The sequence below is a fragment of the Rhineura floridana genome, chromosome 2 (assembly GCF_030035675.1).
Source record: "Rhineura floridana isolate rRhiFlo1 chromosome 2, rRhiFlo1.hap2, whole genome shotgun sequence".
Taxonomy (NCBI): Eukaryota; Metazoa; Chordata; class Lepidosauria; order Squamata; family Rhineuridae; genus Rhineura; species Rhineura floridana.
The window spans coordinates 224198170-224213467 of record NC_084481.1 but is presented as its reverse complement, the minus strand read 5'-3'; the positions used below and the strand labels follow the sequence as shown (position 1 = coordinate 224213467).

The window sequence follows — 15298 nt, the reverse complement described above, 5'->3', positions numbered from 1 at the left end:
ATCTTATGTAACACAAAATCCTTTCTTTTTTTTCTTCCCACTTTTGTTTTTTTGGTTTTGTGTTGAAGCGCCAAACCAGAAACAAAGAGACACGCCCTGTCTTTGAGCTTCCTTGCCCTGCACACAAACGCACTTTTGCTGCTCGCTTTCCCACAAGGAGACCAGCTAAGCAGGAAACATCCCTTTGCATCTGGCTTGTGAGAGGTCTCAAGGACAGTGAGAAAGGGCGTTTTGGTTGGGTGCTTAAAAGGACAGGGAAGCATTGTAGGGTGCGGCAAAGGAGAGAAAGAAGCAAAGTGGTAAAAAGAACAGAAAGTAGAGGCAGAATGACAAGATTCAGGGCAACATAAAAAGGAAAGAGATGGCCCAAACTGCAAAGGAGGGCTGGCTTCTTGAACTTTGGTTGCTTCCAGATGACACGTTTATTGAGCATTCATCCTGATTTGTTTGCACGAAGTTTGGAGGGAAGTTCTGCGATGCCTGCTATATAGACAATGCTTTGCTTGTAGGGAGGTTAGATGATGTTACATCAAGCCACCCTTACTCTACAGTGCAGTTCTGTGTCACTTTCCTTATTGCAAAAAGTGCGATGGGCAGAGGAAGATGAAGAACTGTTGGATAGAAAAAGGAATTGCAGCTGGTGTCATTTATCCATGGGAGCAATTTAAAGTAGTTTTCTTTTGGGGGGGTGGGTAGTTCAGTGTTAAAACCCATGCACAGAAATGTGTAAGGCCCCAGATTTAGTTCCTGGCATCTCCAGTCCAAGGATATGAGGTAGTGGGCTGAAAACACACCAGAGATGCGAGAGAGCCACTACCAGCCAGAGTGGGCAATGCTGCTGGACCCCCAGTGGTCTGGTACAATGTAAGGGAACTTCACATACACACATACACAGGGAACGTCCTTACGCTGTATCAGACCATTGGTCCACCTAGCTCAGTATTGTCTACACTGACTGGCAGCAGCTCTTCAGGGTTTCAAGCATGGAGTCTCTCCCAGCCCTACTTGGAGATGCCAGGGGTTGAACCTGGGAGGTTTTGCATGCAAAGCAGATTCTCTGCCACTGAGCCGTGGCCCTTCCTCTACACAAAGCCCTGGAAGGCACCCTGCTTCACCCCTTCGGGCTGTGCAATAGAGGAAAAGGCAGCTTCTTGCATAGTGGCCCAAGATGGGTTGAGGCAGAGCCCTCGCTTGCCTTCTGCTTCTGAAGCAGTAAAATCAGTGCAATCTTGGGTGGTCTACCTGTGTGAGTTTCTGCAAGACCTGCTCCCTGCATTTCTGGCTGATTTCCACCTGGCCTGGAAGGGCGGGGCCCTGTCTCTCTCCAGCTACAAAAGCAGCAACTGCTGAAGGGGCCAGAGACCATCTACCTGTGTGAGTTTCTGCAAGACCTGCTCCCTGCATTTCTGGCTGATTTCCACCTGGCCTGGAAGGGCAGGGCCCTGTCTTTCTCTAGCTACAAAAGCAGCAACTGCTGAAGGGGCCAGAGACCATCTACCTGTGTGAGTTTCTGCAAGACCTGCTCCCTGCATTTCTGGCTGATTTCCACCTGGCCTGGAAGGGTGGGGCCCTGTCTTTCTCCAGCTACAAAAGCAGCAACTGCTGAAGGGGCCAGAGACCATCTACCTGTGTGAGTTTCTGCAAGACCTGCTCCCTGCATTTCTGGCTGATTTCCACCTGGCCTGGAAGGGCGGGGCCCTGTCTCTCTCCAGCCACAAAAGCAGCAACTGCTGAAGGGGCCACAGACCATCTACCTGTGTGAGTTTCTGCAAGACCTGCTCCCTGCATTTCTGGCTGATTTCCACCTGGCCTGGAAGGGCGGGGCCCTGTCTTTCTCCAGCTACAAAAGCAGCAACTGCTGAAGGGGCCAGAGACCATCTACCTGTGTGAGTTTCTGCAAGACCTGCTCCCTGCATTTCTGGCTGATTTCCACCTGGCCTGGAAGGGCGGGGACCTGTCTTTCTCCAGCTACAAAAGCAGCAACTGCTGAAGGGGCCAGAGACCATCTACCTGTGTGAGTTTCTGCAAGACCTGCTCCCTGCATTTCTGGCTGATTTCCACCTGGCCTGGAAGGGCGGGGCCCTGTCTTTCTCCAGCCACAAAAGCAGCAACTGCTGAAGGGGCCAGAGACCATCTACCTGTGTGAGTTTCTGCAAGACCTGCTCCCTGCATTTCTGGCTGATTTCCACCTGGCCTGGAAGGGCGGGGCCCTGTCTTTCTCCAGCTACAAAAGCAGCAACTGCTGAAGGGGCCAGAGACCATCTACCTGTGTGAGTTTCTGCAAGACCTGCTCCCTGCATTTCTGGCTGATTTCCACCTGGCCTGGAAGGGCGGGGCCCTGTCTTTCTCCAGCCACAAAAGCAGCAACTGCTGAAGGGGCCAGAGACCATCTACCTGTGTGAGTTTCTGCAAGACCTGCTCCCTGCATTTCTGGCTGATTTCCACCTGGCCTGGAAGGGCGGGGCCCTGTCTTTCTCCAGCTACAAAAGCAGCAACTGCTGAAGGGGCCAGAGACCACCTACCTGTGTGAGTTTCTGCAAGACCTGCTCCCTGCATTTCTGGCTGATTTCCACCTGGCCTGGAAGGGTGGAGCCCTGTCTCTCTCCAGCTACAAAAGCAGCAACTGCTGAAGGGGCCAGAGACCATCTACCTGTGTGAGTTTCTGCAAGACGTGCTCCCTGCATTTCTGGCTGATTTCCACCTGGCCTGGAAGGGCAGGGCCCTGTCTTTCTCCAGCCACAAAAGCAGCAACTGCTGAAGGGGCCAGAGACCATCTACCTGTGTGAGTTTCTGCAAGACCTGCTCCCTGCATTTCTGGCTGATTTCCACCTGGCCTGGAAGGGCGGGGCCCTGTCTCTCTCTCCAGCTACAAAAGCAGCAACTGCTGAAGGAGCCAGAGACCGTGTGTGTGTGAACCTGCTGCTCGGGATGTCTATAGACTACTGGGGTTTTGTTTTGTATTATGTTATATTTTACTCTGTTATATTTTAGTCTATGTACGCCGCCTAGAGTGGCCGTTAATTCGGCCAGATAGGCGGCCTAGAAATAAAATTTTATTATTATTATTATTATTATTATTGGCAGCCGCAGGTGCTGTGCAGCTGCAGGTTCAGCAGCTTCTTGTCATCCATTGTCATAACTTGTGGATGGGGAGTTATTTTCCTTTTCTTGTTCATTAGTCAGGGAGAGACGTGCCAACTCAGTGGTTAATTCTAGGTTGAGCGCAGTCCCTATAGCCCAGCCCAAACTGCTGTGCATGCAAGAGTCAGCATGACAAGATTGTTCAGTGATCCAACCAGGAAGCCAGCTTTTGATGGTGCAATTTCGAAGTATTACACACACACCCTCTCACACGCACACCTCTCAGCAATAGAGTCAAAATAAATACAGGTTGCCACCTTTGGGTTTTGTGCCTGGACAGCTGCATGTTGGGCAGAAATTCAGCGCTTCAGCTTTCTCCAGCATTGCATTTTCCATGCCAGGAAAAGCCAAAGTGCTTGGACCTCTGCCTGTTTTATAGCAACCAGAGGCAGGGAAGCTGAGCTGGCAGCCCTCTTGTGATGAAAGCGTGTTTGATGCTTCTTATGGTGTGCGAAAAGAAAGGGGTTGGTGCTTTTGCAGAAAGCCCAGCTGAAAAGCAAAGAGTATCGAAGGAAATAAAATACAGTATCTGCAGTGAGATCTGACGAAAGTCACGTTCTCAGAACGGTTAAGAGGAAAGTAGTGCTCTCCCAGCACCGTACATCAAGGGAACAGTCTTTGGTTTAGAACAACAGTCAGGAACATGGGAAGCTGCCTTATATTAGATGATCTAGTTCAGTATTGTCTACACTGACTGGCAGCACCTCCAGGATTTCAGACAGGGATCTCGCCCGGTCCTCCCTAGAGAACCTGGGGATTAAGCCTGGCACCTTTTGCATGCAAAGGAGACGCTCTGTCACTGAGCTACAATTCTCAAACATTTTCTCTCATTGACCACTTAAATTTCCAAAGGTGAACAGAACGGACCTCTTAATAAGCCTCTCTTTTGTTCTACAAATCAAACATATGCATAACCTTAGTCTTGCCTTTCTAAAGTAATGGATGTGCCTTTAAAAAAAAGTTCTGTGAAGTTGAGTATAAATGTTTGCCATCTTGCAAGCCTCAGGTGAGGTTTGGCATTTTTCCTGCTTCCGTATTTATATTTGAGGGTGGCCAGACTGCTAAGAAGGGCCACTTACTTGGTAAATTTGTAGAGGAAGTTAGTAGATGGCATCAGTACCATATTATGAAAATCATGGCTCCCTAGGCCAGGGCCTTGTTCATCTGTTAGATAATCTATCCTGGTCAAAACAGCCTTGGTTTCTATTGTCACAATAATAATAATAATAATAAATTGAGTGCAGAGCCAAGTATAGATAGACTATTCCACAAGCATTCTGCTGCCCATCTGAAAGGAGCTTGCAGATCAGTTTTGGAATCTGTGGTGTAGAGTTTCAGCGCACACATGGAAATGTGAAATATCAGGAACTCTATATGCTAGCCTAGCATTGCTAGGACAGGGGTGGGGAACTTCTAGCCCTCCAGACATTGCGGACTTCAAGTCCTATCAGCTCTGGTGAGCATAAGCAATGGTTAGGGATTATGGGAGCTATAGTCTAGCAACATCTGTAGGACTACAGGTTCCCCACCTCTGCGCCAGGAGAAGGGCCATACCTGCTTCTTGTTGGAGCACAGGGCTCGCAAGTACATATTCTTAGGTTTTTCAGTTTTTACTAAGGTTGTCATCTGATGAAAGAAATCTTAGTCAAGAAATCTTAGCACGAGAGTGGCTGTATACTATAGCCAGCATGGATTTTTCGCATTCTGCAATGTTAAATTGAAAACATTCCCCCATGCCATTTTGATGTTTCCCATAAGCTCATTGTGAAACAAAATCTTAAAAAACTTACAGTCCCGAACTCAGAAATACTTGCTTAACAACCCTCTGAATTTTCATGGTGATACACAAAACAGTCAGAGAGAATCAAGAATTCAAAGTGTAAAAAGAGGGGGGGGGAAACAGACCCCCTTTGGACTTTTTTCTGTCAGTGTTCTCTTAATGTGTTGAAATTAATTAAAAATCAGCCATGTTCACAGAGTACCTGTAATCCTATTACTGGCCTTGCCCCATACTCTGACCTTCATCTTCTGCAGCTTAAAAGTAAAAAAAAATGCCTGGCTGGTTTTTAATTAATTTAAGAAATTTAGCATTGGAGTCAAAGATAAGCCCGGGCATGCTCAGTAAGAACCAGCTGTCAGTGTTTTAAAAGCCAGTCTCACAGCTGCTTGGCTCGACTAATAATGGGGCCACACCCACCTCAGACATTTATTTCACTTGAAACAGTCATGGCTTCCCCCAAAGAATCCTGGGAAGTGTAGTTTGTGAAGGGTGCTGAGAGTTGCTAGGAGATGCCTATTTTCCTGAGAGAGCTCCAGTGGCCAGAGTGGTTTAACAGTCAGCCACTCTGATTGAACCTCTGTGAGGGGAACAGGGCATCTCCTAGCAACTCTCAGCACCCTTCACTAACTACCTCCCAGGATTCTTTGAGAGAAGCCATGACTGTCCAAGTGAAATGAAGGTCTGAGTGGATGTGGCCAGTGCCAGATGTGGTTTAAATTTGGGTGGGAGGTTACATGTGCCAGCTGTAGAATAAAAAGTTGGGGGAAACTCTGAAGAACAATTATATTGTTCACAATGTTTTCCTTTTGGAAAGGAAAGGGGCTTCCCCTCTGCCCAGTGCCCACCCAATCTGCTCCTCTCCTCCTCCTCCCCTTTCCCCCTCCCCCTTCCTCCCTCCCTGCCCCTCCCCCAAGTCAGTTTCACCTATCCTAAGCATGATTGCACAGGAGTAAATCCCATTGAAATTATCAAACCTGCCCTCCCCTCCTCCTCCTTCCTATCCCCTCCCTCTTGCCCCTTCCCTCCCCCTTCCTTTGCCCCTCCCTCTTCCTCCCCCATTCCTTCCCATCTCACCATATGCTGGGAGGCACGTTACCAAATTCTTCCAGGCTACACAGTATTGGACTGTGAAAGACCAACCCAAATGGTGTTTGCATTTTGACAAATTTGTAGGGCAGTACAATATCTCAGAGAGATCAGGTCTCCTGCTCCCCTGGTGCATTCACTATAGCTGCCCAATTTCCCTGCTTTTTAAAGTTTGATAGAAATATCTGTTGGCTATAGGTACGTTCTTAAGCTGCGAGCTTTTTTGCCTATTAGTGAATCTATTACTCCTACACACATTTACATATTACTATAGCTTTGCATTTTTAAAAAGCCTACCTTTCTTTGCTTTTAGACGTTGCATGTATACATCAAAGGAGGTACCGTCTTGGAAGTACTTGCATGATAAATAATTTAAGCCTGCTGCAACCTGGTGCCCTCCGGGTGTTTAGGACTGCAACTCCCACTGGCTCCAGCCAGTGTGCTGATTGGGGCTGATGGGAGTTGTAGTCCAAAACAGCTGGTGGGCAGCAGGATGGGAAAGCTGTGTTAAAGGATTTCCGATTAGTAAGGCTGGGCAGGACCTCTCCCTGAGACCTTGGACAATTGCTAAGCCAGTGGGGTCCATCACACACATTTGGAATCTTCAGAGTGATCCATAGGGGCTGTCACAAAATGGCTGCCACAGTAGGCGTGGCCCAAAAACAGCCATTTCAAGAAGGCAAATTTTCTCTCCTAGGACTCTCAGACCCAGGCTGGGAGAGAAACAGCTCCAGCAGCCCCAGAGAGAAAAATGTGTACAAACACGCTCTACTTCTTTGGAGTTTCCCTTTATTCCACTGCAAATTTATGTGAATTCCAATCTTCGGTGGTGGGGTGTAGAGCCAAAGTTTGGTAAGAAAATCTAGAACAAAGGGGGGGTGATCTTGTGGAGGGGCCCTTAGACAATATTTGCAGAAGGATCTTGCAATTTTCAAAAGTTTTTTTTGGTAGATTTTCCCTTTTGGTTTGTTTGTGCCTCACACACCAAAGAAATAACCTGGCGTATCTGGTTTAGGGACAGGATTGTATAATGTTTATTGTTGCCAGTTTCCTTTTGAGCATTTTTGCATAAGGAGGAAAATCTGCATCATGTTCTCACTACTGCGTTTAGGCCAGGACGTTCTCATTTGAGATTGGGAGAGCGGCTAAAATAGGGGAAGGGATTTAGGAATGCCAATTGACCAGAAAAAAAACACTTCGGCCTGCTCCTAGGCCTTTGACCGCTGTTTGATCTACAGCTGAAACTTTTCCTCACATGGAGCTAAAGCACAGTCACCTACTACAAGGCTAAGCTGCTGTTAAAAACTAGAATTTTTTTCTGTCATTGCTGTAAAGCCATCATTTTCAAACTTTTTAGATTTGGGCTTGCATTTAGTATAGGCCTGTAAACAGAAATGTTGTGGTGAGGGTCTTAATAGAGAAAGGGCATCATTGCCAAATGACCAGGACAGAAACAGAAATAAACCTAATAGGTTAAAATTATGTGCAGTTCAAGCCTATACCTGTCTACTCAGAAGCAAGTCTCTCTGAGTTCAATAGGACTTACTCTCTCAGGTAAGTATAATAAAATGCCAATCATTTGCACTATACATTTAAAGTACACTTATACCCATGGCTTCCCCCATGGAATCCTGGGAACTGTAGCTTAAGGGTGTTGTTAGTACTGTACTAGGAGACCCCTGTTCCTACAGTTCTCAGAGTGGTTTAACAATCAATCCCCTTGGAACTCGTGAGAATTGTAGCTCTGTGAGTAACAGGAGTCACCTAACAGCACCCTTAACAAACTACAGTTCCCGGGATTCTTTGGGAGAAGTCATGACAATTTAAAGTGACTGCTTTAAATGTAGTTGTGTCACTGCTTAGGATTTTGCTGTGATTTTAGCAGTTATTGTAAATAGCTCTCAAAATTTTAATTGAAGGACAATATAGAAACATTTGAAATGAAATATGTATAAGTGAGCAGTGAAGTAGAATACTGCCTCAGTGCTTTTCCTTTTATTTCCACGTCAATGAGCTAGAGATATTAAAATGAAAGTGCAAAATTTGTAAATTTACAGTCCCTTCTCCTGTAGCTACAGCCTTGTTTCAACTTCCAAGCTGCACCACAGAATGCTCTTTAATTTTTTTAAAAAATGTGTCAAAACTATTCCACTCCCCTCATATGTAAATATATGCAGATGTAATCCATTAATGCATTCATTAAGTTTTTGTGAGTTTTTTACTAGTCATGCAACCTTTTTGAAATAAACTATCTTCTCCTTAAGTGCAAGTAAGGCCACAATGATTCAAGTCTGAACATTTTATTCTTCTTGGTAGCTTGGCAGTTCTGTAAACTCTCATGTGAAGTCATCATTACCCTTCAGTTCCCCTCTGGCATTTTCTGGATTGGCTTGTCTCTGGGTGCTTCCAAATCATCGCTATTTTGGGGTGAAATTCAGTCACATACTGGCAAATGCAGGCTGCACAATTATAGTTGGTTGAGAGGTCTTGTGCAACAATGTCATGTTCCTCCAAACGATCAGACTTCTTGCTGTAAGGAAAGTGACGAGGAAAATGCACTGCAAAGTGGGGGATAATAACACTTGCTTTGATGCAATGTCATCTAACCTCCCTGCAAACAAATCAGGATGCATACTCAATCAACAGGTTGTCTGAAAGCCATTTGTGTGCCATCTGTTTTGTTACCAAGGGGAAAATACACACTGGGAGCCACCACTTCCAAAACCAGAAACTTTGTAGTTTAATTTGGGCACTGGGAAGATTTTTACCTTCCAGCACTATATCTTGATTACAAAATCATTAAGGAATTTGGGGAGATGGAACAACGAGCCCACAGATAGATCCATAATCCAGGAACTATTTGCACAATAGGTATTGTGCAAAGCCTCTTTAAAAATCTTTTGGGCTTGGAGAGAGAATAACTTCCCGTTCCACAGAGAGTTTTGCAGAGAGCTTTGGCTGAAAGTGTTACCAGCCACATTGCCCCCACTGCACTGGGTGAAAAACAGAACTAAGTACAATCTGGCTGTAGTTAAAACACTTTGAACAGTACAATCCTGTTCAAATGCTTGGGGCTTGCTGCCTGGTACGTGGGTGCAGGATTACTGGCTAAGCATAGGATTGTACTGCATGTTTCCTTTAAATACTTAACCCTGGCAGTATTGTAGCCAACAGACAATAACCAGCCTAAGTCATACTCACAATAGACCTATTGAAATCAATGGATTTCCTTAAATCCATTGACTTTAATGGCCCTGTTCTATTATTAACATTGGAGGTCACCTTTCAATGGCCCAACTAAGCACTGGAAAGGAGACTGACCTTCTGAATGTGTGGTTTGTGGACAGGTCACTGATTACTCAGAAATCTGTTCATGTTGAAACTTTATGTTACATCCCGCCCTTCCTCCCAGAAGGAGCCTAGGGGCAGCATCCCAAAATACTCAAAAGTACATACAGGAATACCCCGCTTTACGGACTTTCACTTTACAGACACTCGTGAGTATGGACATATTTACAGTAGCACCATTCCCCTGTTTACGTATGCTCGCTTTGCAAGAACGGACACTTAACGGCATGACGCCACCGCCCAATCAGTTTCCAACTACAAACCTTTTCTTAAAATAAGGCCTACTGTGTTTATTTTAGTTATAAATGTGTTATTTACATCAGTTATGACGATTGCAGTGCAGTAGTGTATATGCATCGATAAGTGAAAAAAGGTAGTGATTCACTTTAAATACATTTTCGGTTTACATACTCACTCTGGACCCATTGTGTACGTTAATGCGGGGTATTCCTGTACAAATGTACAAGCAAAACAGGATTTGGTGCACTTCTCCCTTCTGCAGGGTGGATCCAGCTTCTTTCTGCCCTTGCAATGCACATGACAAACATACTGGCCAGCAAATTGAATGCTGATTCAGTAGTCTGTCCTATACCCTTCTATCCCCAACGTGTTTCAGACAGGGGTCAGTTCCAGCTGACCTATTTACTGAGCACTCATTTCAGTTTGTTTGCAGGTAGGATATATGATGTTGCTTGAAGCCATTGTTATCCCATACTTCCTAGTGCATTTCTCCCTTACTTATTGCAAAAGTCTGGTGGAGGTGGGGAAGCAGGTGGGTTTGTTGCGCAAGAGGATCAAATCGACTGGACAACAGCAGGAGGTGGGGAGGCAGCAGATGATCAGATGTGGCACTCTGGTAGTTGCCTTGCAGGATTCAGGATGCCCTTGGACCTCATGTTAAAGGGCGGGTAATACTGCTGCTGCTGCTGCTGCTGCTGCTGCTGCTGCTACTACCACTACAATAATAATAATAATAATAATAATAATAGCAAAATTTAAATTTGCTGGTATGTGATTGAATGACTATTGGCAAAATAGTGACTGTGCAGAAATGCCCAGGGTGTCTTCTTTTAAAAATGGTAACTTTCCACATGTATATTTATTCAATTAAATGTACATTCAACCCCTTATATTTTTTGTTTATTTGTTTATTTTAAACCCAAATACATTTTTAAAACAGATTAAAACTGCTCCGGAACAGGGGTGGGGTAATAGTGGTTCATGATGTCACCAGCTCCAGCCACACAGTAGAGAACAGAGATGCAACTTCAGCCTTACCCTGATGATGCCTGACTGTCGCCCCCAGCCGTACACCTGCCGTTGAGAATCCAAGTTCTGTTTCATGCAAGAGGATGGCAGTATGTTGAGCCAACTGCCTTTCATTCAGAAAGATGCTTGGAGTGCTTTCTCTGTTGCCCTCCGTCCATTTATTCTCTTCTTCCTCATTTTAGGAAGAAAATCTCAATGACACAGAAAGACAGGGAATTCTTTGAGGTAAGAGAGGGTGCCTGGAGGAACAGAGCAGCTAAGGTTTGCCTCCATCTTAAGATAAGCTGAAATTGTGGTGCTGGAGTCTATCATCCTTTCCCAACCTGGTGCCCTCAAGATGTCCAGTCATTGGCCATGCTGGCTGGGGCTGATGTGAGTTGTAGTTGGGGACCGGGTATGCTGCTGTAGCCCAGGCCTTAGAGATGCTTGATCACTTCTGGTAGGTGTCCCAAATGGTGTCACTGACTCAGTATTACCCAGCTTCATTCATTGGGGGAGCCATCTGGTCCACCCTAATATAGAGCTTTGGGGTCAGTTTCTGGCTCCGCTTCTTCCTTGCATCATTGACTGCTTTCTTCAGAAAGTACTTTTAAGGCAGCTCAAATGTTTGCAGTCCACTGCACTGATGGTGTTATTGGGGTCACCCATATTATTAACAGTCTCCAGGGAACAGGATGGCCAAAGTACTGCATCGGAAATGCAGTTCAGATATACACCAGCCTTTGCCAAGCTGGTGCACTCCAAATGTTTTGGACTGCAATTCTCATCAGCCCCAGCCAGCTGAGTTGCAGTCTGAAATGTATGGAGGGCACCAGGTTGGTGAAGGCTGCAGTGCACACCTTCCTGGGAGCAAGTCCCTCTTATTTATTTAATAATTTTTAATCCTGCATTTTAGAAGAATCTCTTGACAAAGCAACAAACATAGCATATATGGCAGCAATGGAAAGCACAGTTTGAAATGTTGAACTTTGTTGTTGTTGTTATGTGCCTACAAGTCGACTACGACTTATGGCGACCCTATGAATCAGTGACCTCCAAGAGCATCTGTCATGAACCACCCTGTTCAGATCTTGTAAGTTCAGGTCTGTGGCTTCCTTTATGGAATCAATCCATCTCTTGTTTGGCCTTCCTCTTTTTCTACTCCCTTCTGTTTTCCCCAGCATTATTGGCTTTTCTAGTGAATCCTGTCTTCTCATGATGTGTCCAAAGTATGATAACCTCATGCTGAACTTTAAAACAACAAAAACCCTTAAAATTAACCAGCACGTAAAAACAACAGTCTGCCCAGCAAGGTCAGAAAAACACAATGGGGGTCGGGGGTAGGGCTTGCTTCCAACTAGAGGTGTATGGGATTGCACAGTGACATAGGAAGCTGCTTTATGCCAAGTCCGACCATTGGTCCATCTGGCTCAGTACTGTTGGCACTGAATGGCAGCAGCTGTCTGGGGTTTCAGATAGGAGACTTTCTCAGCCGTTCCTGGAGACACTAAGGATTGAAGCAGAGACCTTTTGCATGTAAAGCACATACTCTGCCACTGAGTTATGAACCTTTCCCATTTGTTTATTGACATATTTTGACATCGAGAAGAACCTCTTCACACCAGTTCGCATTTAGTGATTTTAGAAGGGTGTTTTTTTTAAAAAATGAATAAGTAAATTGCCTTTCCTGTAGCCTGTAGAATATTTCAAAACTCAAGGCTCTGTCTGGGGCTCTTTTTCCTTCCATTTTACAAATGCAGGAAATACAAGTACAGACCTTGGCTCTGTTGGTAAAAGTGACCAACTGGGCAAACAGGTGATGCCTCCTCTTTTGGATTGCATTTTAGTGCTTGTACAACTTCTCCTCCTATGTGGCGTTTGTGACATTCCGACAGAAGAATCTCAAGGAAATCCAGCGGGAGGTTGGCCGGCTGCTCCGCTCAGACATATTCAACCCTGCTCTGAGAGAGAGAACCACACCCACTGAGGGACTGAAAACAGACGTGACCAAGGAGGTGAAGAAAGTCACTTTCTCCTATCGCAAGTATGGCCGAATTCTCTCTCTCTCTCTCTTTTGCGCTCTCTCTCTCTCTTGCGCTCTCTCTCTCACGCACACGCTCTCTCTCTCACGCACACGCTCTCTCTCTCTCACGCATGCTCTCTCACCTGCACGCTCTCGCTCTCACGCGCATGGTCTCACGCACGCTCTCTCATGCGCATACTCTCTCACACGCACGCTCTCTGTCTCTCGTTCTCACGCATTCTGCATCCTCATTCTGCATCCTCATTTGCTTGTGGGGTATTTATACATTTTCCTGTTAGCCATTCATTCATCCCTTACTTTTCATTGCACCCCCCTGTCACTTTCCTGAATGCAAAAAGTCCATTTTTTTTTAAAAAGAGATTATTTCCACTAGGGCAACAGAGCACTTTCATCTGCTTTAATTGTGCACACCTAAATTTCCAGTGTGTGCTTGAATCCCCACCCTGCAAAATGCTGGCAGTCTGGAAGTACCTTATATGTCTTCACCCTTACTTGGACATCTCTCCTTTACTGCTCCTTAGTGAATTAAAAATAAAACCCACCAATTTTTCTTCAAGGAGTACAGATGTGAGGCAGCCAGCTATCAGAAGCGTCATGGACCAGCGATCCCCGGTGCTTAGCACTTTGCTGCCTATGCCTAAAGACAGCGCTCAGTACCTTTTCCAGGACCACTACCTCCATCCCGGAAAAACTGACCCAGGCTACAGTCCTGAAGAGCTGCCAGACTTTTCTTCTGTTGTGTTGGAATCCAAGTAAGGAGTACAGGACACTCCACACATTACAGGGCAACAAGACTTAAGAGGCAGTGGTGGCTTCTCTAGCAAATATATCTGTACGATGTGCTGTTTTCAAGCACGTTTGTCCCGTTCACACATTATGCTTGTAGGCATGCATCTTAAGAGCGTAACGTGCGAAGAGGCCCTTAGTTTCTGGAGACTGGCTCTTACCCTTCTTCATGTTTTTCTGGAATGCCCAGAAACTTTCCCCGTATTTTCACGTCTGCATGAACCCGTGATGCCCGTGGGGAAAGCGGAAGAACGTAAGGAGAGCCTGCTGGATCAGCAAAAGAGAGGCAAGCTTCAGTCTAGTGCCTAATTGGGGTGGGTGAGGATCAGAACAGAACAGAACAGAACCCACTGAGGGCCTCACTGTTGAGTTTCAGTGAGAAATGTTCTTCGGGGCCAATTGACTAGGTGACACACACCTCCCGTTGGCCCATTTCTTCCACCTGTAAAGGAGTTCTGTCAGCTTTACCCAAAAAAGCAGGGAAAGGGGACTCCAGATATTTAGCTCTCATTTTTTTATTTCTTTGTTATCCTGTCTGGTGAGCTTTGTGACTGAGCGAAGGATTTGCACCTGGGTCTCCCCAGTCTTAGTCCAGCGCTCTGACCACTTCACCACAGTGTCAAGTGGCAGAGCGTAAGCCATATGTTCTCTCTCTCTCTCTCTCTCTCTCTCTCTCACCCTCCCTCCCTCCCTCCCTGCCCCATTGTCATCTGTGGTCCAACAGATTCTACAGGTTTTTGTCAGTTTGCAAGTCATAGGAACAGAGGAAGATGGAATGGTCCATCTAGCTCAGTATTGTCCACACTGACTGGCAGTGGCTCTCCAGGCTTTCAGACAGGGAGCCTTTTCCCAGCCTTACCTGGAGATCCTAGGGACTGCTCTGCCACTGAGCTACGGGCGGCCCTTTCCATGTCACTACAGGCCAAAAGTGGGGTGGCTGCACATTCCAGAGGCAAACGATGCCTCTGTTGTACCACCTCCAACCTCAAAAATGATTGCCTGCAGCCTTAGCAGGCATTTCTGTCTTTATTTAATTACATGTTATAACTCACCTTTCCTCCAAGGAGTTCAAGGTGGTATACTTGGTTCTTCCTCCTCCATTTTACCCTCACAACAACTCTGTGAGGTAAACTAGAGGCTGTGACTGATCCTTTGAGCTTCATGGCCTGAGTGGGTATTTGAACTTGGGTCTCTGCAGTCCTAGGCTGTGTACACACCATGCATTTAAAGGACACTGTTCCCCAAGGAATCCTGGGAACTGTGGTTTTCCCCTCACAGAGCTACAAATTTCCAGCACCCTTCAGAAACTACAGTTCCCATGATCCTTTTGGGGAAATTACATGCTTGGGCCAGTCACTGTCTCTCAGCCTCAGAGGAATGCAATGGTAAACCCCCTCTGAATACCGCTTACCATGAAAGCCCTATTCATAGGGTCGCCTTGAGTCAGGATCGACTTGAAGGCAGTCCATTTCCATCTCATGAATCAGTGACCTCCAATAGCATCTGGGTGTGATATGTGCCCGTCCAGGTGTTCCACTCAACCTGGCCATATTGTTCGGCCCCAGCTTACACCAAGGTCTCTTCTTCTCCAGCAGGATTGGCATTATTGGATGTCCACGCAGCAAATTTATTCCCCATACGCTTCAGCCTGTCGGGACCCAGGACGGTGAGAAAGAAGAAGATGAAAGCGTAAGATCAAGGACGAGCGCCTCTTCAGTTCTTTCCCGGGAACTGACTGGCTCCCTGAGGGGTGCTCTGGGCAGTGCAAGCTACCCTTCTGTGGCACCTTCGAGGGCTACCACTGAAGGAGACTATGTGGAGAATCTCCAGTAGCATAATACGCTAGCATTAAGGTTAAGTGTTCT

At 46.1% G+C, this 15298-nt stretch overlaps 1 protein-coding gene across 5 annotated transcripts in view; it reads left to right on the top strand.

Moving 5' to 3' along the window:
- The window catches only part of PPP1R36 (protein phosphatase 1 regulatory subunit 36), a 78174-nt gene extending 62876 nt beyond the window's left edge, over positions 1–15298 (top strand). For 4 of the 5 annotated variants that reach the window (XM_061612359.1, XM_061612360.1, XM_061612358.1 and 1 more), the window contains 4 exons: positions 10807–10849; positions 12451–12647; positions 13205–13399; positions 15026–15298. In XM_061612359.1, coding sequence (XP_061468343.1) covers positions 10807–10849; positions 12451–12647; positions 13205–13399; positions 15026–15266 — 676 coding nt within the window. In that variant the 3' untranslated portion in view covers positions 15267–15298. The remainder of the gene's footprint in view (positions 1–10806; positions 10850–12450; positions 12648–13204; positions 13400–15025) is intronic. The other variant, XM_061612357.1, reaches the window with a different exon arrangement.